Genomic DNA, 27,288 nt, shown 5'->3' with positions numbered 1-27,288 from the left:
GCATGAGTTGATAGGCCAAGTGTGTGAAGCTACCAAAAGGGTTACAGACTCGACCCTTAGAAACCTACTAAGGGTAGCAGATGCTCTGGTGTTTAACACTGCAATGCTTTTACTGTCCTTATCACAAGATTTACTGATCTTAGTTATGAACTTAACCTGTGGGCAAGACGAGAGGGTCTATGCCTAAGTGCAAACTGCCTAAGTGCAAACTGCCCAAGAGCCACCAAACTGAGCTGTCTGGTCCAAACAGCCTGAGATACCATAGCTCAAAGCACATTCCTCTTCTGAATATGAACAGCTATCTTCCCTCTAAGATAGGACACCTTGTGTGTCTCTACAACCCCTTTTTCTCTAGCAGCTCAGGTGCTACTGCACTCATCAGAGGTACCTAGATTCTCAACACTTTTTAGAGTTTCCATTAACAGCTTTTCAGCAAGAAACAGGTAAGACATGGCTAAAAGGTCAATAGGCAGCCTCCAAAAAAATTCTGATGGGTGAAACTGCCCTTCTCTCCAACACGGAGGGGGCTGTTGACATTTCACATGTCCCCTTAGGCACCTCGATCCTTGTCAGACTGTGGCCTACAGCTCTGGTTACATTATTGATATCATTTAGTACTAGTCCTTTCCAATTCTTGACTATTATAGCCCCAATTCAGGTTACCTCAGAAAGGCTCAAGAAGAGAATCTGTACTAGCTGTTCTACTTGGCATTGTTTAAAAATCTCACTCCAGATCCGTGCAGCAATTTTTCCCTGATATGTGTATGAAGAGATGATTGAACCTGTAACAGCCTATTTACACATGCTACTATCAACATAATGTTCTTTTTGCTGGCATCCTTAGCAGAGAAGCAAAGAGCTTATTGAGAACAAAGAGGGTGAACAACATTCCTTCAGACAGCTTTTTCCTTCAGGGCAAGGACTCTACCACCTAGGCTCTATGAGCAGAAAAAGTGACAGAGCCTTTGGTGTGTTCATTCTATTAATACTGATTTCTTTTTTAGAGCTCTGCCTCCTCCCTGCTTCCGCATTTACAGTTTTTCAACAGAAACATTATTTTCTCTTCTTCCTGTTTCTGATAAACTATTGTCTACTTGCCTGGTTTTCTGTAGGTGCTTTGGATCTGAACCCTTGAAATAGGCACGTTGGCAGTAAGATTACAGGGGGCTAAAATGCCATGTATTTTTGCACATGGATTGAGTTCTGCTAACTGGAAAACTATTGGTGACTCCTCAGAAAGTCAAATAGTGAATGAAGGGGACACATGGCATCTTTCCCTTTACAGAAAGCCAGACTAAAGGCAGGCATACAGAGGCATTAGTTAGAGCAGGTACATTTAGTAACTGTTTAAGCTTTCATGCCACATTTGGGATGCCATCCCAAGCTTATGAAATTGCTGGGATTTTACATACAGCCAGTTACATACACCAGCACCATACTGCGCAGAGGATTTTCAGAAGAAGAAAGGCAAGATTTAGAGGCCATTAAAAACTGTTAACAGCACGGTACAAGTCATGGACAAAGTTGTGGATACTGTGTGATACAAGTGAAAATAATTAGCTAGAGCAACACTGAGCAGTAACCACAGAACTCTGGAAACAAAACAAGCCTATTGCAGGTACACTGTACAAAGCATATTTTGACTCTTACCACCTAACTGCTGCTACCTAACATGTTAAAACAGCAGAAGGTGGATTTTAACTTGAGGTGCATCTGAAGTTGGGTTCTAGGCTGCTGCTGTTTATCTGACTGCATGGATCAGCACACGTTTAACCCATACTTTGATTTTTTTGAGAGCAGATCTTCCTGTACTATAGACACATACTCTATAGCAAATCATCCTTGGAATTCCTGAGTAATTCTAAGGTCCTGTGTGGTCCTACAAAGATCATAATTTACAAGTCAAAACTCAAGACTGACAGTCAAGCACTGAAGAATGATGGATGCATTTTGATAACAGGAAATAGGATGAAGCTCTGAACTCAGTGACAACATTCTGTAGATCTTTCCTACCACATTTTAAAACCTTGAGATATTAAAAGTAATCATGCACCTCATCATGGTGGTAATAAGTTATCAGGATCAGTTTTCTGCCCCATGTGTTTTTGTCTAGCTCTAACACTCAACATCAAATCACAACTGCATCACTCCACTACTGTCAACAGCCCAAACTAAGAGTGCAAGCTGCCACCTGTTTGCCATGGCCTCCAAAGCTTTCTCATCTCCTCTACGCTTGAGCAAGGATCCCGCTGCTGCTTGGCTTGTGCAGCCATTCCCCCTCACACTCCAAGTTATGTCAGATCATCTCAGAATGTGGTTTCTCCAGAACACCAGCAATGAAGGCTAGCTGGTTGTCCAAACTAGCAGAAAGGGTAATAACATCTAAGGCAGTGACTTTGAACTCAGGATCTACAAACAGCCTTTTTAAAAAGCAACAAGAAATAAGTGTCAGACTTATGGTTTTCCATTTTCACTGGAAGTTTCCATAGATACACATATTGAAGAGTTTGAAAACCCCTGTTCTAGAGTTATTCGGGTCACTACAACTCTTACTACCCATATCACATGCAAGCTTACGATAGTGTTCTATGGGGGAGTCTCAAGCATGTGCCCCAGCAGGAAACAAGTATGCACAAAGTTCTGCAAAACCAGCTGTGAAATAAAGTTCTGTGTAGCACAGACTTCATGTCAAAAGCTTTTCTACTGCAGCAGAAAGTCTGTTTCACTTCCAAGGCACTTGTTGAACGGCTTGGAAGTGAGATACAGTACCTGTGTACTGTCCACCCGTGGAAGTGGGTGGGAAGGTCTGCACACAGATGTGTTGTTCTTCAGTAGAACTCCGAATGTCATTCAGAGACATTCTCTGAATCACTGTCTTATCAATGGAAGACTTTTATACTTAGACAAAAATGTACAAGGGTCTACAGCATTGTCTTCTTCCCTTCCTTATCCTCCCCAAAAGATCACAAGCCATGGAGAATATTTTTGCAGCTACATCACAGTAGACAGCAGCCTTCACAAGCAAAAAGCCTGGGTACAGTCAAGCAGGAGGAGTATTATGAAAACACTGTAAAATGGTGACACTATGAAAATGTAACCCACTCCAAGTGTAAGCCATTACCAGGGCCTAGGAAAGGGAAGAATGCTGGAATGAAAGAATGAACAGAGTACAAAAATAAGGGCTCCAAGTAGGTATAGAAGTATGTTAACTACTCTGCAAATTCAAAATCCTTGTAGCTAAGAGACTTTAAAACAAACCAAACCTACAAACCAAGCACTCGTCTGAAGTCATGCTTGAGGTAAACCACCTTATTCACCTACAGAAGCACCACAGTTGCCAAGAGAACTGCCCCTCACCATTGAGCACCAGTTTTAGATTTCTTCAGCCAAAGCTCAGCTTATAAGAGAACAAGCGGCCTGGTAAGGCAACAATTTACACCCAGCCCAAGACAGTTAACGTGTAATTTCAGTGAGTATTTTAGACTTGCTTAAGCTGAGCCTGTATTTTCATAACCAGGAATTCAAGGATCAAGGAGGTTACATCAGTCACATGCTGCTGTTTTATGCAAGGATTCTTCTTATCACAGAGGCAGGACTGAAATAACAGCAACAGAACTAGACACTAGGACACTACTTGCATCTCTCCCTCATTTTCTTCTTTCATAAAATAAGGATGGCTTAGTTATGTGCTTCTGTTCCATTGACTTGATAATGACTACATTTTTGCAGAGATTAAGAAAATTCTCTTTGGCCTGTCAAATCTCACTTTAAGAAAAATCACTCCTGAACAACTGAAGGGAACTCAAGTAGTTTATGACAAGCTCTGCAGTAATGGGTTAGTATTTATGAATGTTATACATCTGCTTATACTAGGATGAAACTGCCAAGCTCACCCTAGCCTGCCCAAAATAGATCTAGTACTGAATAAAACGGAAGCCTGCTAAGGATTGTCCTGCTTAAGAAATTTAAAAAGGTATTTTACAGTTATGTTTTCTTCACCCTATTAAATTTTATTGTCAGAACAACCATATTCTTAATTTTCCAAGGGAAGACATTAGAATACCACTGTGTCCATCTCCACATCTTTCCCAGCCTACAGATTGCCAGATTCAGTGTAGAAACTCAAGTCTCACAGCAACCCTTGTATCAACGTCCTTTCACAACTGCTGCGTAAGTGCTGCAACGGCAGGTTGCACTACATAAGCTTGCAGTGTGTACAACTATGTGCATGTACTCAAGGGAGTCAGAAGCATTCTCCTTCCTGAAGCAAGCCTGTAGCTTTCAACTCGCACCTCGAAAGGTTTCTAATTCATTGCAAAACCAAGCAGGAAATGCCTGATGCAGTCAGCTGTGGGCAGTGCAACTCATGCATCACTAAACCTTCCCCTATGGCTCCCAAGGCAAAGGCAACAGGGTGCAAGGGCCATTCCTCACCTTCCCAGGAGCTGGAAACTCAATTATCCCCTAAGCTCCCCCTACATGAAAAACTGTGTCTCCAGAGAACCTCGTATAATTTGTCATTATTAATAGTGTGCAAGAACAGGCAAACTAGAGGGGACAAGCACAGTAAGTACCTGTCTACATGCACACAGAGTGTGGCTCCAGCCCCAGGGGCTTTACATGAAGTGTTATTCAGTAAAGGCTGGGTAAAGATTGCAGAGCTAAGAACAGAAAGATGTTTTAAGAAAACAATTATACTATCTAAGGTTTGGATAACAGCAACTGCAAGATGGGAGCGTGAGAAATGGTGGACTAGAGAATGAAGGACATAACAAGATAGCTGAATACACACACCCATATTGAACAGCTGGACGTAGACTGATAACACTTGCAAGGCATCCAAGTTTTAGGGAGGGACATTAGAAAACCACACATTTTTAAGTACTCTGCTCCTTAACACAGAGATTTTACTAGCTGCAAATAAGGAAAAGTGGAGAGGCTAGTAAAACATACTGCTGTTATTTGGAACAGAAGCTTTAATAGAGTGGCAGTTACCAAAGCCTACTCTGTCTTTCTGAGCAGAGTATTCTGCTGTTTAAAGAACACAAAAGCCTAGAAAACAGATAGGGAAAAACAACATCCCAGCAACCCACTCCAACCCCCCGCAAACTCCTACCACAAGATGGTAACAGAAAAACCCAACCATTAACACCATTTCAGTCAGAAAAGCAGAGAGGACAGCAAAGGGTATCATTCTGTTGTGTAAATTCTCTGCAGAAGTTGTTTTGGCTTGAAGTAGATCCACCTAGCCTAGCCATGTCCTTGCACATGTATCATCCAGCATCGTTTCAGACAAGATCCATCAACACACACTAGACAGGGTGTCTCATTTTCACATATAAATGCTGAAGCAGCAAGATTCAAATCATTAACTACTTTCAAAAGTAGATGTGAACAAACACACTAACACCCCAGGTTGTTTTGTAATTGAAGTCACTTTTATTTGTGAGGAACGTCACCCATGCTGCACAGTTTCAAATAGATCTTACCAAGGAAAGCGCAAGTTTCTCCTCCCCCCGTCCTGCAGTGACCAGGACTGGCACAGAAAAAAGAAAAACCTCATCACACATGGGAGGTTTAGCACCAGCATCCAATTATTAAAAAAAAAAAAAAAAAAAAAAAAAAAAAAAAAAAAAAAAAAAAAAAAAAAAAAAAAAAGAAAAAGCGCTTTTATTTCAATTTCAGTTCTTTGGTTGAGGTTTTTTCCCCCCTTTTCAGTTTGATACCAAAAGAAAAATTGAAAAATTCAATACTAGCGAAACAGTGAAATTGAAAACAAAACCACCAAAGCCCAGGGTTGCTGTTGAAACCGGGGAGGGTGTTCTGGCTGGATCTTGCTCTCTTGCCCTTCCTTTATGGATCTCTTGCAGGCGTTCCCTGGGTCTCAGCTGCTGGTACATGTTTAAGTGCCGATGGTTCAAATCTTTGCTTTTTGTCGTCACTGTTGACGATTTATTGCTTTGTGTGTTTCTTTGGTGTAACTTTTGAGTTGTATTTTAGGACACCTGTTGAAGAGCCAAATTGAAAACAATGCAGTTTAAGCTTCATTTTCCTGCTGCATAGGCGAGATGTCAGGTGGAGAGGGAATTATCCCAGTAAAACAGGATAAGCATGACTAGGTTATCCTGTCTGTAAGCTGAGAGTACAGCATCTTCCTAAAACAAAACACTACTAACTCATCAGCAGATGCTGTTGCTGTATGGACCAGATAGATCTTCCTCGTACTTTGTGACAATTACAGAGGCAGAGGAAAGAAAGGCGAGAAAAGCAGCAACAAGACTGTTCTCAGAAGTTATCACAAATACCTAATCATATGTAAAGTGATGTAGCTAGAGGCTAAGCCCTACAAGCATACACCATGCTGCTTCAGCTGGAGAACAGGAACCATCTATATTCCTTACCTGAGGGATGGTAAAGGTGCCTGTGGAGCCAGACTTTATTCAGCACCACTCTGCTCAGTCACTGGACCAGGATTTTCAGCAGGTGTTTCAGTCACCTTTGTCTGTGAGACAATAAACCTCTATTATAGACACAGACTGACCCCCTGATGCTTCCTTTGTTCAGTGGTAGCATAACCCAGGTTTGAAAACAGTCAAAGACAAATCCTCAGAAAACATCAAGTATTACACAGCAGATGCTGTCAGGGGACTACCTCAAGTAGATACAGAATGAGAGTGTCTTCTGTCATTAACACAAAAGTTGTGTCTGCAAGCAGTTCACTGAACTAACCTGGTTCAAGCTGTTCAGCAAGTGGATCTGGATGTGTCAAATCTCTCTTGTGCTACATACAGATTGAAGGTTTGAGGGAACTGGAAAACAACTGTTTCTCTCCAATTCAAAAACATTTATTACAGTGTGTCCTAAATCAAGAACTACCCAGACGCAATCCCTATCCCACTGCTGGCTCCATTTGAGGTAAGCTACTCATTCCCAAACAAAGTCACAAGGAACACGCAATGAAGCCAGATACCTTCAGCTACCAACACTTTGGACTTGACCAGACTCCTTTGGCACCCACAGGACAGGTCTTGAGCACTCACCCCATTAAAACCTCATCAGTCTCTGCCACGTTGTGCCAGGAGCGTACTTACCTCTTTCCCATCCTGAGCTGGAGCGTTGGGTGGACGAGGCCGACGCCTGTAGTTGTATGGGCGCCTGTATCCACGGCGAAGTGGCTGCTGACTCATAGCATTGGCTTCGTGATGGTTCTCTTTGTTCTCAGCCTCTCCAGCCACTGGGGCCCCTCTCCAGCCACTGGGGCAGGGCGTGGACGCGGGGGCCCTCTGAAGAGGGGAGAAATAGGTGTTAAGTATGAGAGAAGCTCAAGAAGGTTAAACTCTCATAATTTTAGCCTGGAGGGAAAAAAAAAAAAAATCCACCAAAAACCCAAACGAACAAAAAAAAAAAAACCAAACCCCAACCCCCCCCCCTCCAAAAAAAACCCCCCAAAAACTCTCTAACCAAGTACCATCTTTAACAGTTTTGAGTGATAGCAAAACAATCCTTTGGAGTTTGGCTGGCATAGAGTTGGAAGGGAAGGACAAGCAATATGGGTGTTTCTTCCCTGTTGACACTACGTCAGCGTATTCTGTCTATCCTACATTAAAGATGTAGTTAGCCTATTTGAACTGCTGGCTAGGAGAAGAAACAAGCCAGTAATGGCCACGCAGACTGATTCTGTTCAGTTAGCCTTGGCATAGCTATATACCAGCCCAGCCCTATTCATAATTAACGGTGCAATCCCAAGGAATTCCTGCTGTAAACTGTTCCTGGATCTTTGCTCTTCCCCTTAAGTTGCCCCTCCTGATCATGTAAGGAAGTGTAGCATGTATTTCAGTCAGGTGAGATGCAAGAACATTTAATCCCATTTCCAGTATATGCAACCTATGTCCATAAGTTATTAAAACACAGCCAAGAATGATGACAAAGTCACTGCCTACTGTCTAGTTTCCACTGCCTGTCTTAGCTAACCCACAGCTACCTAGTCCCAAAAGCCAGTTTAGCTTTTCCAAGGAAAAGCAACACAAAAAGCTCTAGTGTTACTGGATTTAACGCATGTAAATGCAAGCAACACTTACCTATTAATTCAACCAGAAGCCTTCTGCGCTCATATAGTATGTACCAAACCTCTTATAGGAAAAAGGCATCAGAAATGCACAAATTCCCATTAGCCACAGGCAAATTACCCAGTCTGCGATTCACTTACAATATGCAAAAGCTCAGGTGCCTCATTGTGCTTGGTATGGTGCTACTCCTGTCTGCCCAATGCTAATGAAGCCTTTGAGGAATCAAATTTATTCAACTCAGATGCCTACAAGCAGCAGCATCAGTATTTCCCCACAATCCTAGATAAGATAAGAAGGACAACTTCAACATAAATGTTCATACAGAAAAGCTCAGAGTAGAGGTGGAAGGCTTCTAAGCTCTAGACCCAGCAACCAGAAGGATGGATCCATTATGCATGGAACAGATAGTCATTACCATCAAGCATAACCTTGCTATTGCCATGAAATTCAGCTGCTTGTTGCTCTTGCACTGTCATTTACCTCTTGCTTTTTGTTTTTCAAAAAGAAATACATATGGAAAAAAATGGGGATTACATCATTTCATAGCTCATCTCACTAAATTCAGTGTTAGAACTTGACCTCATAAGCTAATTGATAGACAAGATGAAGATGAGCAAGTGAGTGAATGGCAGACTAACACAAACCAGCTCCTTGAGAGCAGTATCATAGATTCAGTTGAGTCCAAAGGCACCTTCAAAGATCATCTAGTCCAACTCCCCTGCAAAGAGCAGGGACACCTTCAACTGGACCAGATTGCTCAGAGTCACACCCAACCTGACCTTGAATGTTACCACCTATCTGGGCAACGTGTCCCAGTGTTTTACCACCCTCATTGTAAAAAACATTTTCTTTAAATCTAGTCTAAGCCTATCCCCTTTCACTATAAAACCATCAACCCCTTGTGGCCTATCACTACAGGCCCTGCCAAAAACTTTACCCCCATCTTTCTTATAGGGCCCTTTTAAGCACTGAAAGGCCACAATAAGGTCTCCCTGGAGCCTTCTCTTCTCCAGGCTGAACAGCCCCAACTCTCTCAGCCTCTCCTCCTAAGGAGGGATGCTCCATCCATCTGATCATTTTTGTGGCCCGTATCTTTCCTGCACTAAGGACTCCAGAACCGTACACAGTGGTCCAGATGAGGTCTCACCAGAGTGGAATAGAGGGGCACAATCACCTCCCTCGACCTGATGGCCACTCTTCTTTTGATGTGGCCCAGTATACAGTTGGCTTTCCAGGCTGCAAGTGTGTAATGCCAGGTCGTATCTGGCTTTTCACCCACCAGCACTCCAAAGTCCTTCTTGGCAGGGCTGCTTTCGATCCATTCATCCCCCAGCCTGTACTGATACCAGAGGTTGCCCCAAGTAAGATGCAGGATCTTGTACTTGACCTTGTTGAACCTCATGAGGGTCACATGGGCCCAATGCTTGAGCCCAAATCCCTCCGGACAGCATGCCATCCCTCAGGCATGTCAGCTGCACCACTCAGCCTGGCATCATCTGCAAATTTACTGGGAGTGCATCAATCCCACTTGCCATGTTGTTGAAGGTATTAAACAGCCCTGGTCCCAGTCCTGACCCTTGAGGGAGATCACTCCCCCTCTGGATGTGACCATCCAACCAATTCCTCATCCACTGAGGAGTCCACCCATCGAATCCATAGATCTCCCAGAGAGAAGGACGTTGCAGAGGTCTGTTACAATCTTAAGAACACCAGTGAAAGTAACCTAGTGCTTTATCTGACTTGTCACTCATTCTCCATGATAAAACAAGTCTGAAGAAGAATCCAAATGAGCTTTTTCATTTGAAGGTATTCAAATAAAAATAAAAAATAATAAAAAAACCCCAAACCTAACACAGAACAAACACAAACACAAGAACAGACAAACAAAACCACCAAGAAAACAAGCCACAAGTGAGGCAACATCTCAAAACGCTATGACAGTCAGAGGTTGACTATTTCACACTGATATCACTGATATTTTTAACTGCACCCAGCTCCTTAGCTATGGAATTGTTCCCTCAGTGTAGAGGCTGGAAGCTGCAGTGGTCATGTCAGAACTAAGGCTGGAAAATAAAGAAAACAATCCTACACTGGCCAGTTTAAGGTATGACTAACAGATGACTTAGCAACTTCCTCTGTATTTCCCACTGGAAAACATCAGTGTTGATGTGAACTCCATGAACTCCATGAGATCTTAACTAAAAACTGCCTAGTGGGTCTTTAAGTGCCCATTTATGCCACTTCTATGGATCCCCAGGGGAAAATAAGGACAAGGAAACCTACTTCCCAAATAGCCTCCCAGCTTCCAATTAATTTCCACGCTGGAGACCTCCCAAGCCAGATGGAGTTTACCTGGTTTACAATGGCATTCTCCTCTGCTATTTGACCAGTCTCTCCCAAGCTCATGCAAGTTTTTATCATCCCCAACATCCTGTAGCAAGAATCTCCCACTATCTGTTGTACGGACCGAACAAACCAAGTCAGCAAAACCCAAACATGAGTCAAAGGCAAAACAGAGCCTGGGCTGCCTCCACAGAGGCATTAGTGGCAGAAGGGGATGAGAACATAGCACTTTACTTAGCAGTTATCAGGCCACACCTGGGGGTACTGTGTCCCAGTGCTGGTCCCCATAAGTAAAAAAAGGGAGGCAGACAGACTGGATGTAGTCCAAAGGAGGGCCAAGATGATGATCCAAGGGCTGGACAAACTGGCATATGAGGAAAGGTTGAGGAAGCCAGCCCTGGAGAAAAGGTGGCTTGGGGGAACTCATCACAAGGTTTCAGTACTTAAAGGGCAGCTACAAAGAGGACAGAATCTCTCTTCACAGGAAACCAAGGGGCAACAGAAAGTACAAGTTGGGAACAAGGTACCTATAACTTTACCATATAATCTAATGGCCTGTAAGAGAGGACACAACTTCAGTATTTACTCAACAGTTGACTATCGTCTGTAGCTACTACAAGCAGCACCAGTGCATAAAGGCAAGCCTGCATGACAGACAGGGCTAAGCTGGATGTACACAAGCTGTAGTCCAGTGCTGAACTGCAAACTACTGTCTGCAGTCCTCTGGAACAGTTATAAGGCACACCCTGACCCTGCAGATGGTGGGCCTAGGTGTCCTAGGCAAGTGGGATTTGGATTCACTACTTGTCCAAGAAAGCATAAGAGTCCAGATAGGCAGACATGGACCTGCAACTCACTTCACAATTAAGCAACATACTGAAAAGTAACAGGATACAAGGAATTCTTCACCCATTCTTGACCTCGTCCTGACTCCAAGCACTATATAAGCACTATAAACAAACTCTACAGTTGTTTCCTTACTCCAGAGGCTCACCTTTCTCCTGGTAATTAAAACCTTCTCACTGTCCCCAAGATTTGCATAGACATTAACAGCAGGGAATACAGCTTCCTGCTCTTGATGAAGCCTGTGTGGATCACAAAGCATCCAAGGAATGATGAGCAAAGGAAACAGTACAAACCTGCGATAGCGGGGACGATAGGTGGGATTCCTATGGACTTGTTGATGAAGTTGTCCTCCTTCTGTGACCCCATCCTTGATTTCTCCCTCACCACCCTATAACCAAAAGAAAACAGAAGACAGTCAACAATGAAGTGTTACCTTACTTCATGGGCAGTTAATTAATTAATAGTTAATCATAAACCCTAGTGATGTGAATCTGAACACAAAACCAGTTTCAGTACAGAAACACCAACAGATCAACTAAAAAAAAAAGCAGCTGATACTCAAAAGACTTAAATCTGGGATAACTAAATATTCACAGGAACTCCCACTTACTAAGTAGATAGTAATAACAGGCAGCACCTGACAGAAAGTGAAAAGTACTCGAGACATTCAGAACCCAACACAAAAGTTATACTTCTGAGTTTACAATAGCATTATACTACTTCTATCTAATTTGGAATACCAATCTGCCCTGTTTCTATCAACATACTTTGTACTAAATAACTTTACAGTTTAATAGACCTGTGATGAATGGTTAGAAGTGTCTTCAGACAGAAAGGTGAGAAATAGCACCACCAGTACTGTGTGTGACAATAGTGATTCAGAGGTCTTGGGATTCACCTTCTGCAAAACAAGAAACTAATGCTGCTCCTGCTCTCACTCTCTTCATCATGCAAGGACTGGCAAAGCACAGAAACAGGAGAAGAGAGCAGCAAGATATAAAGGGAAGAGAGGGCACAAAACTAAAGCAATCCTCAATGCGTTCCAGCATAGGTGCCATTTCTCTTCTCCAGGATTTCCGAGCAAGCACAAGAAATCATTGCTCAGTTCTAGCTCTGCAATGCCAGAAATACAGAACCAAAGACCTAGCAGGTCTTCTCTTTGAGGGACAATGTACCAGAAGCTAGTAAAGCAGCAACCAACCTAATTGTAGGGAGGGGCACACAACAGTGGTTTTTTACCAGCCAAAGCCCTCCTATAGCACTTAACACTCAGCATCACATGCAGAGCTCTTTAAAAGGCAGTACTGGGCTGTGCTATTAAAAACATGTAGAAGTTCAAGTCCACTTCTCCCTACAAAGGGCTACATTGGAATCTCAGATAAAAAGACTATCTCTACACCTGGTGAAGCATTACTCAAAACCAATGCAAACATTTTTCTATTAACCTTGAACTGAATGTTGCTATGTCAGTATTTTAAATTGGCTTGGTTTAAACAATCAGTTGAAAACACAACAGTGAAGCAACTGAATTGCTTAGCCTGTAAGTCCTGACAATTTTCCGCCCATTCTATAGTAGCACAGAAATTCACTTGACACATTACATTAGGATCACTGTCCATTTGACCTAGGTGTACTGTTCAGAAGTGAAGTATGGCTCCAGGATAAAACTATGCTGTCAGAAGTCACCAGAATGGATGCAGAATGGGACCTGAGCATTGAGGTCTTACACTTACTACCAGTAAATATTAGATTTTATTAGGAAAGCTACATCTGTACTCCTAAAAGCATCACACCATGTCCAGCACACACATGATCCTGTTCACTCAATCTCCTTCACAGGAACCTTCCAACTCAGTGCAATACCTTATAGCAAAACAGCCCTAAAAAGGTTATAGAACACCTAAAAAAGTGAAAAATTTTATTGCTGTCCCCTAAATACAAGTTTTTAAGCACTAACTGCAAGTGCAATGAGCTTTTTACCCATCTGCTTCCCCGTGTTTCTTTATTTGTTCTTGCATCTTTTCAGATCACTCTTGTTCTGTATAATACTATTAATCTTTTCAGGTCTCCTCTCTACAAGTAGTGTCAGCCTATAAAACAGCTCTTAAACTATTTAGCTTATTTTCTGACTCATTGGTATAGAGGCTTCTTCTATTAGTCACACACACAACATGTACATAGGGTACTATTAGTTCTCAAGGTTATTCCATGATTCATTCCCTGTTCAAACACTCTGACTACGACTCCACACAATGTCCATGTTGTTACAGTGTAGTGAAGAGCACAGCCTCTTTTCTGTAGTGGATACAATTAGGAAGTTCCTGATACAAGCAAGTACTTCTACTCCACACAGAACTTTCCAAGCAATCCAGATGCATTTCCCACTAGAGCTGATTAAATATCTCAGATTCCTCACCATTCCCTTCATTCTTCAGAAATTCACAGTGTGGTCAAGACCAGACTCACTAAGTTACACAGTACAGGCACATGTGAACTAGCATGGTAAACAAAGAACAGCATTAGTTTACCTAAAACCATGCCAGAAAGGAAGGAAGGAGAAAGCAACTCTTGCTGTGTTACACAAGGTAACTGACATCTGTAACTGAAACTGAGAAGGCCACCATGTCAAAAGTCACCTCAATAAATTCAACTTTTTTTTGCTAGTAAATACAGGATTAATGATGTGGGCAGGTGACTTCTAAGAAAACCTTTCACCTCTGCAGCCTAGAAGATCTTTAAGCATACCAGGCTTGGGTACATGGAAACCTTTTCCCTCAGGTATGCAGCAAGAGTTGCCTACAGCTAAGTAAATATCCTTTCAAACACAGCCCAAGAATGCCATACCATCTGCAACTCGATCTTGCCTGGTGCAGATGAGAGACCTTCAAAAGGAAGTATTGCTAGCTTCAGATGAGGATTCACCCAACTCTCAGCTGATACACCAAAGCACATGAGATAACAAGAATATTTGCACAAGTTTGAGTGGTTTCACTCACCTACACTAGGACAATTTCAGGGACAGTCCCTGCTTCAGTCCCTCAATAAAGACAGCTGAGGGAGATCTTAATCTCAGTAGAGCAAAAGGAAACAAACAGTACTAGAATGTAGCTGGTTAATGAGCTACAGGTAAGACTTGAAACATCAAAAAGGTGAAAAAACCCCAAGTATTCTAGTTCTTTGCCACTTGGCATGAAAGCTCCAGCAGCAAACTGTATTGTCACAGAAACAAAGACATACCAAGTAATAAGCCATCAGTTACCAGCACCAACTACTAGCCATCTCCAAGGGACTCCAAGAACACCTTTCATGTATTTAAGACTCAGTGGTGTCCAGCAGGATTAAAAAGACCTTGTGGTAGCTAGTATAAACACCTAGGCTTTATGGGTAGATTTGACAATGGATGGATTTGATCTACACAGGCTCAGTCGATGGGCTGTGACCAACGGGATGAGGTTCACCAAGGCAGAGTGCTGGGTCCTGCATTTGGGCCCCATGCAAGGCTCCAGGCTTGGGGAAGAGTGGCTGGAAAACTGCTCATGGAAAAATACCTGGGGGTGCCGACTGATGGAGCTGAACATGAGCCAGCTTGTGCCGAGGCAGCCAAGAGGCCAACAGCACCCTGGCCTGTATCAGCAATAGCATAGCCAGCAGGACCAGGGCAGTGATCATCCCACTGTACTGGGTACTGGTGAGGCTGCACCTTGAACACTGTGTTCAGTTCTGGGCCTCTCACTACAGAAAGAGACACTGAAGTGCTGGAGCAGGTCCAGAGAAGGGCAATGGAGCTGGTGAAGGGTCTGGAGCACAAGTGTGATGAGGAACGGCTGAGGGAATTGGGGTTGTTTAGTCTGGGGAAGAGAAGGCTCAGGGGAGACTTTATCGCTTTCTACAACTACCTGAAAGGAGGCTGTAGTCAGTCTCTTCTCCCAAGCAACAAGTGACAGGACAACAGGTAAGAGCCCCAAGCTGCACCAGGGGAGGTTTAGGCTGAATATTAATTCCTTCCCCAAAGGGCAGTCAGGCATTGGAACAGGCTGCCCAGGGCAGTGGTGGAGTCACTGTCCCTGGAAGCATTCACAAACCATGTAGATGAGGCCCTCAGAGGTATGGTTTAGTGGTGGTCTTGGCAGTGCTGGGGAATGGTTGGACTTGATACTCTTAAAGGTCTTTTCCAACCAAATTGATTCTATTCTCTGATTCTATGACAACACTTGTTCCATTTGCCCCCTTACTATCAACTCTGTAGAGCAAGATGAGAAGAGGGTTGTGTTGCTTGGACAGACTTCCACCAGGGCTCTCCTATTAGATTGATCACCTATTTCTGCAAGTGATGATCACAGACTCGACTATTAAAGAACAGATAATCAAGCCTGGGGTATGTTCCAGTTTGTTGGATTGTTCCAGACACAAATTTAGCACAAGCATAATGTGGATGGGAGTAGTAACCGCTAGAACTACAGCGGTGTGCCTCATACTTCTTCCTCTGCAGACATCTAAAGGGAAGCTGCTTTTGGAAGGGTTGCAGATGTTATGAAGTGATGTGTAGCTAGTTTGAAGAGAAAAAAATAAAAGGCTTTATCTTTACACTGAAGTGCTGTAGGCAAAGGTCTATGAAGGGATGATATGTGGAGGTTTCAACTAGTTAGTCAAACTACTACCACATTATACAACAGTGACAAACTTCTAAACAAATCCCATTTTCCAGGTAGCCCTTTCAATTTACAGTTATACTCCTTAGAGTAATACAGATACTTTTCCTTGCTTCAGGTAAAGGTCATGGTGAACCACTTAAGCATCTTAGTCCTTTGTATTTATTCTTCAAAACAAAAAGATACCTTGACACCCAAAGGAATGCTTTTAACACATTCTAGAACAATATGCCAAAGAAAGGCCTACAGGACACCCAACAGTAGAAAATAGCAGTATCAGCATCAAAGGAGGAACACAAAAATATTACTGAAGAAAACTCACAACTTAAACATTAACAGTTTACTACATGGCAGTGCTGAACCTGTAGCCCCCTCTCGTGAGGGGATTGTAAGACTGCTGAGGAGGTGGGATGACTACCACTGGAGAAATTAAACTTACACTTCGAGGTGGTCCACGGCGTCGGCCAAAATAGCCACGTCGATAGCGGCGCCGGTCTGCAGCATAGCGGCTGCCTTCTACAGGGACTCCATCTGGACCAGTGACATTAGCTGCCTCTGCACCCTGAAAGGCCAACAGAAAGTCAATCAAGATGGTGTGAGAACAATCAGCAACAGGGAGAAGACGAAACAGTTCCAAGTATCAGAGATTCCTTCCTTCCACATAATGCAAAAGCAGGTTTGTTATTCTCAACCCCATACCCAAGAGCTGTTATCATGAATTCAGACCTTAGCAGGCAGGCTGATTTAAGAGAAAAAGAGAAAGTAGTAACTTAAAAACAAACAAGCAAAACAAAACAAAAAAAAAAAAAACACAACACAAAAAAAACCCCACAAAAAATTGTAAAACTCAAAAAGCATTTGAGAAAGTGGAAACACAAAAAACTTTAAGGTTCTTACAGTTATTAAGCTACCAGACACCAAGACATTCTTCAGGGCAATATATGCCTTAGTTAATGTTTGCTGGGCATGCTGCAAGCTTCCAATGTTCTACGAATAAAAGTTACAGATTCTAGAAGCCCTAGGAGGTAGTAAAAAGTTTTTGATACGTATCTAGAAATACTTCTTAACGAAGCCTTTAAATACAGATCTTCCACAGAAAAGCTATATGAATGCCACCCACCCCAGGGATTAACACACTAGACAAAAAAAGCCTACCAGCCACATAGAACCATAGTTGCACAACTCCTTACTAGAGTGATGTTACCTCATTGGACCACAGCCCAAATTCCGCATAATCTCTCACCTTCTCTCCCTCGACCACATCAAATTCTACAGTCTCTCCATCCCCGACACTACGCAGGTATTTCCGTGGGTTGTTTTTCTTTATTGCTGTCTTTAAAGAAAGGAGATATAGAAAAGTGTATTATTTCACCTTATCTTACACATTTGTAGCCCTCTAAATGAGGGAAGGGCAGTATTCTTTTGCTACAGTCCCAACTCTCCACATCAGATCAGTCACCACACCAAGATATTTTAAATACATAAACGCAGCTGATCTTCCTACATAAGCTTTACTACACACAGATTTAATGAGGAACATGAAATTTATGAAATCATTGGATATAGCCTGATAGTTGAGTATGATCAAAGATGATCAGAGGGCTGGACCACCTCTCCTATGAATACAGGCTGAGAGAGTTGGCCTGGTCAGCCTGGGGAAGAGAAGGCTCAGGAGGCAGACATTAGAGCAGCTCCCAGTACTTAAAGGGGCCTACAAGAAATGTGGAGAGGGGCTTTTTACAAGGGTATGCAGGCACAGGACAACGGGAAATGGCTTTAAACTGACAGAGGGTAGATTTAGCTTAGATCTTCAGAAGTTCTTTACTGTGAGAGTAGTACAACCACTGCCACAGGCTGCCCAGAGAAGCTGTGGCTGCCCCATCCCTGGCAGTGTTCAAGGCCAGGTTGGACACAGGGGCTTGGAGCAACCTGCTCTAGTGGAAGGTGTCCCTGCCTGTGGCACGGGGTTGGAACTGGATGAGTTTTAAGGTCCCTTCTACCCAAACCATTTTGTGAGAGGTCTCTTATTCCACAGGCCTTCTGATACTCAGTCAAGGTTTATTCCTTTCTCAACACTTACGAGGATACAAACCAGCTGTTGCCCCAGGATCCCCTCTGTCAACTCCACTAAACATTCAGATCAGCACATATTTCTGTATGAACAGCATTCACACGCAGTGTGTGATCTCCAACAAACTGTACCAAGGCAGGTCCAGCAGCAAGTGTGCCCCATGCCTTCATTATCACTAGGAGACCTGTAGACCATCTACAGAGAACTTAACAGCAGGAGCATTTTTATAGAAGATGGCATCAACTGTAAGGTATCAGGGCAACTCATAGGAACTAGAGTAGAATTACTGTAACTCTGGTGTAACATAAATAAATGCTTTACCTAAGCACTGCAAGGGAGATCCCCCAAAATTAGGCAAGTCCCTGAAGAACACAGGAATAGTACAAGAAGATACAGTCACCAAGACAGAAACCCCAAAATAATCCAAAGCCAATGTTGCTAATCGTAAAATAGGTTGAAACCTACTCAGACTCCCAGGAGCAATTTTCAGTCTGTCAACTACAGATGCCTTTTGCTCTGGGGAGTATTTCGAGGATTCCACAGAAGGCAGTTAGAAGGACAAGCCTACTATCTGTTTGTTAGATAAGGGTACACGAACTGGAAGAGGCCAGGGGAGAAGAAACCCAAACAAAAAACAAACTACATACACCTGTAAGCCAATCTAGCAGCCTGCTTTTGACTAAAGTTCTCTTAAAGCAAACTGGTCTTTAGTAACCTAAGTATCTTTTGTTAGCATCAAGGAGGCAGGTGCAGATCCAGTAGCTAGAAGCACACGGCAATACATTTCTTCTAAGAAACTGGATGCAGGGCCAAAAAGAATTGTCACATCTGTCTGCAGTTCAAGGAAAACAGGCAGAATGAAGATCAGCTGAGTTGCTGCCTGTGCGTGGCAACTATATTCAGTAAGTCAACAGCCCAAAATATTTCCCACTGAAGGAAAAAAAGTTCTAATCAGTCTGAAGTTGAGCTTGACCAGTTTAGGAAAAGTATTCCATTGTTGCTGTCCCGTTGTCTTTCAGGCAACAGGCCAGCACATCCTTCCAGCCCTACCTTCTCCTGTACCCTGCAGTGTCCCTGAAAGGCTTAAGGAAGAACACAGGAGCATACATAGTATTGCTACCAAAGCAAGAATAAGATTGCTGGTTTGGGAGGGAGGTGAGGGTGTGTTGATACAAGAAGAGAATGAGCTGCTCAAGTGAATTCTTTTAGGAATTACTTCAGCAAGCAGAGACTCCCACTGTCAGCTGAGACAGCTTGCTTTGCTCTCCGCTGACCTATGAGTGTAACTGCCCCATGTCTAAAAATCAGTTGGAATTGATGGCTTTTCCATAAATACTGCATACTACTAGTGATGATCTTCACTGCAGAGTAAGGGTTCTATTCTTTCACTACCACTTGGACAGAGAAACTGGCTCAAACTCTTAAGACTTGTGCTCTGCGTATGACAGATGTCAACAAGCTGTATTTCAAACTCCTTCCCCTTCCTTGTAAGTGCAGAGGAAAAAAAGGACTACCAGATTTCTTTTCAGTATAGGGTGTACTCAAGACTAATGAAGCTCCTCAAACATCCTCCAAGAAGGGTAACAGAAGATGAATTCAGTAGGATTCCACATGTTCTATTCCAGCTTTCTGGATAGAAACTTCAGAAACTCAGATTTGCAATAGAATAACCTGCCAACTGCAGCTAGAGGCTACCACACGGCGGACTGGGGTTTGCTTTATAAAGGCAAGCAAGAACAAATTTTGAGTAAATCCTAGACTTCAGAACAGAAACTATATAGCTTTACTACTTACTACTTCAGCTGCAGGTAAACACTGCGGAAATAAGCCTCTAATAAGCCCAAGCTCGATGAGAAGACTTTTACTCTGTATATCCAGAGGGGTGAGAGCCCTGTTCTCCCCATTACTTTTTCCTGCGGGCTCCTGGTTCTTTGACTCAAAAGACAGATGTTTTGTGTTAACGCAGACAGAACTCAATGATTAAGACAAAGCCTTTCCTTTCCCAAGGGAACACTGATGAACAGACAGCTACAGGAGTCTTCAGAGCTAGTTCAGTATTTTGCTTGGAAGTGTTCTTTCCATATCCTCCTATCACCACATCATGTGCACATCCAGCATTGCCACAGCAATAACCAACATTTGTTACACCGGTTGTTGTGCATGACAAATACAATCCAGTGAGTAAAAGACCTGTGCAACAGAAGAGATTAGCCCTCCTCACTGCCTGTTGATTCAAACTATGCCTAATTAAGTTGGACTTCTCTGGCTACTGACACTTTTCAGGGTGTTAAACTGCAAGATCCTCCTCTTCCCTAGACACATGCCACCCCCACCAGGCAGATTGATCCCTATTGCTCACAGCACCTCTAACTGACACAGTGACCGGCACAGAACCTTGCATAACCCAACCGGGCAAGGGTGCAAGCAGGACAGAGCAGGTGAAGAACTGCCCTTCCCCAAAACACTGCTTGGGTCCCCTGCAAGACAAAGGGTTAATTCAAAGCAAGCCATGCATGCCCTAAAGAGAAAAGCATTTTAATCTGTACTAGGTTTATAAATAGCATCCAATAGCCAGACACTGAGCGTTAACCCCCCATTCCAATCATGAGATCAGTCTGTTCTCTCCCACTGCGGATGTGTGTAGGGGAGGCAGGGAGGAGGCTGGATCTGTTCAACTAGGTCAGCCTTATTCTGAAGGGATTAGGCACATAATCCAGCCCCTCCCGGGATGGGTGTGGGGAGAAGGGGCAGAACCAGCACTAACCCTGGAGAGGGAACTCGAAGCAGCAGGATGTTTGATGAGGGAGGCAAATCCATGGCCTAAGCAAACAGCCACGATCAGGAGCTCTGGCTAGAAAAGCCCAGGCTCTGGTGATGAGTGCGTTCACATACAGGAATGGCTTGAGATGGAAGAGCTCAGGAGAATCCAATTGCAGCCAATCCAGGCCAGAGCTGGAAGCATCTACTCTGCCAAACACAGCCCACCAAGAGGGTTAATCAGATGCAGGCTTGCAAATGATGTGGTATTTCTGAAATGTCAAGCCAGTTTTGCTCAGTGCTCACTCCAAGAGGATTTCAGCCACAGGATATTGGGAAGTAAGTCATCATCCCTCCTTTCCCCACGCAGACCAGTTTACATTTAAGTGGATAATTTCCACAGATGAAGGAGAAAATAGCACAGATAGTACTAGCCTGCTGTTGACCTTCACTGTTTGGGTCTCTGCAGGCAGCCCTTGCAGGCAGAATATCAGTGATCCATGTTGCCTCCGTCATCAGCACAACAGCCATTTTCCAGGATATCTTTTCATGGGTCTGAAGTAGACCTCATTTGTCTTGAAGGTAGTTTCACAGTGCTGCCTATCCATAACGTGTTTCTGTTACTAGAACTTTTTCCACCCTCCTCTTGACATGCTCCCATCAGGCCACGGATGCAGCAGCAGTACCACCATGCACACAGCCATCAAGGAAGGAAAGAGACCATTAGAAGTCAGTACGTGCACTGACAACTGTTGATACCGAGCCCATCAACTGAACTGGGAGTATGTACTTGCACGTATTTTCCAACACTGTCTTCACTCACTACAGGCACTAGACTTATTCCCTTCCAGCTTCACCCATGTTTGGATAATACATATATTATACAGTCCCTGACCCAGAGAAAGTTATCACAGGCTACTTAGTCATGATCCCACAGGAACTAAACTAACTCTCAATGCTGACCAGCATATGTGCTAAACATATCCTCATGCTTTGTGAGCAACTCTGAGTACAAGTTTCCTGTTACATCTGATGGAAATACTGCCACATACACCACAAAGAAAGCTCATGCTTTTAAGGATCACATGGGCCTGCATCCATTTCATATGGGACAAGCTCCAGGGGCAACATTTCATGTTCTGGTGAAGTAAAAGTCTCAGATGATGCAAAACAAGATCTAAGCCAACTAGACAGTTTACATCAGCATGAAGACAGCATCCTCTGTCTTTGCACTAATTGCCTGCAAGGTGACAATATAAACTTAGAACAGCCTACTGACAGCTCAAGGGAAGTTAACCAATGACAAGCTGCTGGGCAACCTCCCTCTGCTTGGACACATTTGGCATACAGCCTTCCTCCTCCTCTTCCTAAGAGCAGCTGCCTCAAGCAGCAACAGCTGACAGCAACCCAGGCTGGTCAGGAGCCAGACTAGATCACTTTCTCTCCAATACCACGGAGGGCAGGCAACAGACCTGCTGAGGGTAAGAAGAAACAGAAGACAAGGAACACGAGGAAATGGAGGGGAAGGGATGGGGATGGAACACAGAACAAGTAACAACACACTCACAAAACAGGAATCATCTTCCCCAGAGGAGAGACAATCAAACAAAACCACACCAAAACAAAAACCCTCCAAAAAACCAAGCACAGACCCAAACACTCTAGCATTCAAATCAGAGCAGACAAAACACATGAAGAGTTGTAATACATACTCTCAGTTTTAACTCCAGAGAGAAGGAAACATACCCTAATATTCCTCTCTGAAAACTTCAAAATGTTCCATTTGTACCATTCAAAGTACCTGAAGTAAATATTCTAAGTCAGGACAAGGTTGGGTGGCTGTTCCAGGAAGTTGCCTTAGAAACCTATCATAGCACACATCTCTGAGTACAATTACTGCTGTCTTACCTGATGAACGAATACATCTTCTTTGGTATCATTTCTGTGAACAGAAAGTGAGAAGTCATAAGAGTTTAGACTGAGAGACTTAAATAGAAATCCCTGACTTCACAAGTAAAGCCCTCCTTCCCCCACCCTGTAGTACATCCCCTGGATGCCATATGTTCTGTGGAAGTCTATGCTACCAAGACCCTACTCTGAATTTTCAGGGTCATATATGCTTGACAGCAGAAAGGACTCCCCAGCCTTCAGAAGGGTGAGGGGACAGGGAGATTCTCTGTAATCTTCTGGCAAGCACTCAATATTTTGTTTTGACACTGGATGGAGTTAATGACTGGACTGCTCACCTTTCACTATATTCCACCCTCCTCCCTCCCAAAAAAAACACTTCCACAGGGGCTGCAACCTGAGCTGTTATCCCAGAGGTCAAGCAAGACTACCAACAGGACTGGCCACAGCTGTCAACAGAGCTCTCCTTTCAGTGAAACTCAAAGCAACCATGCACAAGAGATACCAGGAGAGTCCATTGAAGGGGGACCCAGACATGAATGTGAGGTTGTCAGGATTAGGCCAGCCAGTTTAAGCTTCTACATGCAAAACATGAAGACAGGTCTAAGACTGCAATTCTGTGTTCCCATGAAACAGAAAGACCCTGCCACTTGTTCTCTCAACTCCTCTGCAGCAGAAGCAAGAGGGTCAAAGAGTTTGTTAAATTAACACATAATCCAAAACTTGTTGCACTGAACTAATAGTAGACTTAAGTTTAGGAAGAAAGCTAATAAATTATTACACCATATCCAGCTGAAGGCTCTCACATCAACTGCTGTGAAAGACTCAAGAGTATTTTGTCATTCAAGAGTATTTTGTCATTCAAGCTTTTCTTTAAGCTTACATAACATTGGAGAGTAGTCTCCAGAGACTGGCATTAATACTGTACCAGAACTGGTTTCAAATCCCTGAAACGGGCTCTTCTGCCCCCTTCTACACTGTCCAACTTACCCAAACCTACCGGCTGTGTAGTTAGGGTCAAGGACTTGCAGGATAAAATATCTTGCCAGGCATGTCTTTTGCAAGACATGCATTGCCCATACAGTAACTTCATTTTTCATAAAGCATACAATATATTTTAAAGCTTCTCAACCCCACAGATATTCCAGCCTTAAAAGCCAGTTTCCTCCAGTAACTTGGAAGAATGGGTCTTGTGCACTCAAGGCTGGAATGTGATCAATATCACTAACAGCTATTTATTGATGCCATTCAGAGTTTGGGTTGTGATCAGAGAAGGAAAAAAAACCCAAAAGACAATTTCTGTGAACCCAGGCATGGAACATCTTCAGTTAGATGGTATTAGAGAATCTCAACGTGTATTTACAATAGGTATCTTGACCAATCAGTTCACACTTAAATTTTTATCCGAAAAGTATTTCCCCTCATCCTACAACTTTTCTTGCACCTTTAAAAAAAGGCAGGCAGTCATGAAAAACATAGAGTCTTTAAAGGTGTAGTACAATTAATCATGAGAAACAAGTAACAGACCAGATCCATAGTGGGTTTGACCCTTTGTTTTCCCACCATGCACACAACCTTTGATGGCAGGGGAGGTTCCCTGACGCAGAGCTGATTGAATGCCTGGCCAAACTGGGCTATCAACAGCATGAACTTGTAGCCAGGTCCTCAGGTCTCTACTGCAATTACTAAAAGCATGGCATATTATCTGTACCATGACTCTTAGTACAGTGTAAATATGACTATCATAATCTAAACATACCTGTTGATAAAGCCATATCCATTTCTGACATTGAACCACTTGACTGTGCCAAGAACTTTGGTGGCTGGAAAGAAAAATTTGAAGTTACTCTAAAACATAAGGAAGTACAAGAATGTTACAAAAACACCTTTATATATGCTCATGAAGTCACACTCAGACCTAGTCTGTTACCTTAACACTCAAAGCCTACCTTCATCTCCCACTTCAGTTTATACTAGCACAGGAGCAGGAAGAGTGCTTTAATATGCTGCTCTTCAGCCAAGAGTTTACCACACAGCATCTAGAATGAAGTCCAGCTCTATCTTCAGAATTGGCCATCCATCCCTTCTCTTTTTTCATTTCTTATACCAGAAATGGGCACTGAGGCTGAAAATCATCAGTTCTTTAGCTTAGTAGCTAGACATGAAATAGAAAGTTGTTTTAAAGTCCTCTCTTTCACTCAGTTACCCTTTCGTTCTTCCTTGGAGACCAGAACTGGCCAAAGCAGTGGTATCAAGCACCATGCAACTCTCTCAAGTGTAGAAGCAGCATATCCTTATTTTGGACAAGCCCTTTGTCACATTGCCAACATCACTCTAGCTAAATAAGACCCCACAAAATGTTTCTGGAGTGGTTTGGTTTTTTTGCTTGTTTGTTTTGTTTGGTTTTGGGGTTTTTTTTGTTTGTTTTATAATATTCTTACTTCTAGAGATCTTCTGCAATTTACCCATTACAAACTGATCAACTTTATGTTCCAAGGCTTCCAGGATCAGGACAAGCTCCTGTCTCCACACCAAAACAGCATCTTACTTAGAAACCAGACTGCAGCGTCTTATAGGATCTGGTGAAACCTGTTTCTCCAACATATAGGAACATGTGGGAGGAACTCTGCAGCATGGAGGTGGTTCAACCTCTCCTTCCCTGTCAGCAACTGGGTGGAGACCACAAACTGGTACTTTTCAAACCTGTAGGAAAGGGAGAATTTGGGGCTCTAGACTTTAATAGATGTTATTTATTATATAGCATGATCACAACTATCCAAGTAATCTATGCAGTACTTATTTGAAAAGTGTCTAGTCACCTACAGATGACTGCTTGTCTTGTTAAAGAAACTCAAGAATGCTGCAAATAGTTACCTTTACCTGCTCTACACCTGCATTATTCCCTAAGCATCCACTACGAGATGACAAGAGCTAGACAAGACCTTCGGTCTCATGCAGCCTTGCCATTTGTATGTAGCCCTCTGACAGGCAAGAAGAGCAACCTCTTCCTCCTTCCCCAAATAAAGAACTTAAGCAGGAATATTTGCTGATAACAGTCCGTAACAGGCCATTACTCATTGCACTTCTAGACGTGAAGGTTTTGGTCTTCTTTAATACACTTTTTTAGCAGAAATGTTCATATTTAGAATCAGCAAAACCACATTAAGACTGAAAATAGTTACTAAAGAAAAGGGCTGTACCTAGTTCAGCATCCATTCCCAAGACTTCTTGTTTACAGAAATTCACTGCCTACCACTGATTCTTCATACAACAGCCTCCAGCATCAGTTACAGTTGTGCTTTTAGGTTTAGTTTCATGGGGACATCACTACATACAGACAGTTACGGCTACCACAAGGGCACTGGCTACATGCAAAAGCTCACTGCACTAAGCTCAGCAGGGGAAGAAGGGTGGGGGGAAGGCCCAGAAACAGGTGCCAATGGCACGTGCAGGTTTTAGCCTGCTTTAAGAAACAAGGCTAATACCACTGATTCCCCCAATACCATCCTTTCCCTCCCCCACAAAACAGCCATTGAATCTGTTGGCCTATGTCAATCAGATTAGGAAGAGGGTGAGAAGCCTACGAAGCCTGACAAAAATCCTCAGAGGAGTCAGAAAGCCGGCAGAAGGGGAAATAAAACTCACACTACATGGCCTGCTGTCTGCTGCTAAGTGGATGCCCATGCACACAGCTTCAAAGCAACATTGCTCCTTTTGCACAGGCTAGCAGAGATCAGGGGGACGTCTCCAATAGATTCCCTAAAACAGTACACTGGGGAAATACTATTCCCTACCCACACCAGTCTTACAGCCTCCCTCAAGCATCACCTTAAGGGGAAAAGAACCTCAGACACAACAGCATGACACTGAACAACCACATGTCCGTGGTGTAGCCACTGTTACCATCATTAAACCTGAGCTGTCACGAGGGAGATGAGGCAAGGAGGAGGGCAAGCCCAGAGGGAAGCCACGGCCAGTTTTACACACGAGTCAGAGAAGGTAGTTGATGTGATGACTTCTATCCCACCAGCAAGTGAAAGCCCACGTATTTAGACAAGATGCTGTATTCTGATGCTACCAGGGGAAACAACCATCAGTCACTCTTATCCATGACAAAATAGCCTTTTCGTTAGTTTAAACCAAAGCTTCCTGTGACCAAGAGAGAGGAGAAAGTTTTGACTAGCCTTTATCCTTATTCCTCAAGTCAGACATTTGTATGCCCTGGGCAAGCTTTAGACCATGTGTCTAAGAAGAGACTTAAGTGAATATAATTACAAGACCATTAGCAGGGACATTTGAGGTGGACTTGAATATAAGTCTATTTTCAATTAGCATTATCAATTAGCATTTTCCTTAGAGCTCCTGATAGAAAGCTTGCCTAGCAATTAGGCCAGTGTGCAAAACCAACACCATGATAGTTTTCTTTTTCCTGCCAAACCAGGAAAGGCATTTGTGCCTCCACTTCCCCCCAGCCCCAAGCAATAGCAACAGGTGAATGAGACAAAAAACGTTACCAAGAATGAAACAAGCCATGTTAAGGCAAGAAGCAGACAGACATACTAACAGATATGATGGGATGATCCTTCACTGATCACCAACGAATCAGATAACAGCAGGGGAAAAAAACCCCACAGACTGTACCTCCAAT

The 27,288-nt window shown here is 43.2% G+C and overlaps 1 protein-coding gene across 1 annotated transcript; it reads right to left on the bottom strand.

Moving 5' to 3' along the window:
- Positions 1-5,777: 5,777 nt before the first annotated feature.
- LOC104401209 (Y-box-binding protein 3-like) lies at positions 5,778-24,488 on the bottom strand (the record flags this gene model as incomplete). The annotated part of the gene is given in 9 exon segments (XM_010011527.1): positions 5,778-6,005; positions 6,402-6,502; positions 7,092-7,259; positions 7,262-7,283; positions 11,549-11,643; positions 16,344-16,466; positions 17,148-17,237; positions 22,641-22,674; positions 24,400-24,488. Coding segments are annotated over 8 exon segments (687 nt in total), but the record flags the coding sequence as incomplete, so codon positions are not given.
- Positions 24,489-27,288: the final 2,800 nt, after the last annotated feature.

Source organism: Nestor notabilis, unplaced genomic scaffold (assembly GCF_000696875.1).
Source record: "Nestor notabilis isolate BGI_N333 unplaced genomic scaffold, ASM69687v1 scaffold4653, whole genome shotgun sequence".
Classification (NCBI taxonomy): domain Eukaryota; kingdom Metazoa; phylum Chordata; class Aves; order Psittaciformes; family Psittacidae; genus Nestor; species Nestor notabilis.
This window is presented reverse-complemented; position numbering and strand designations above follow the sequence as displayed.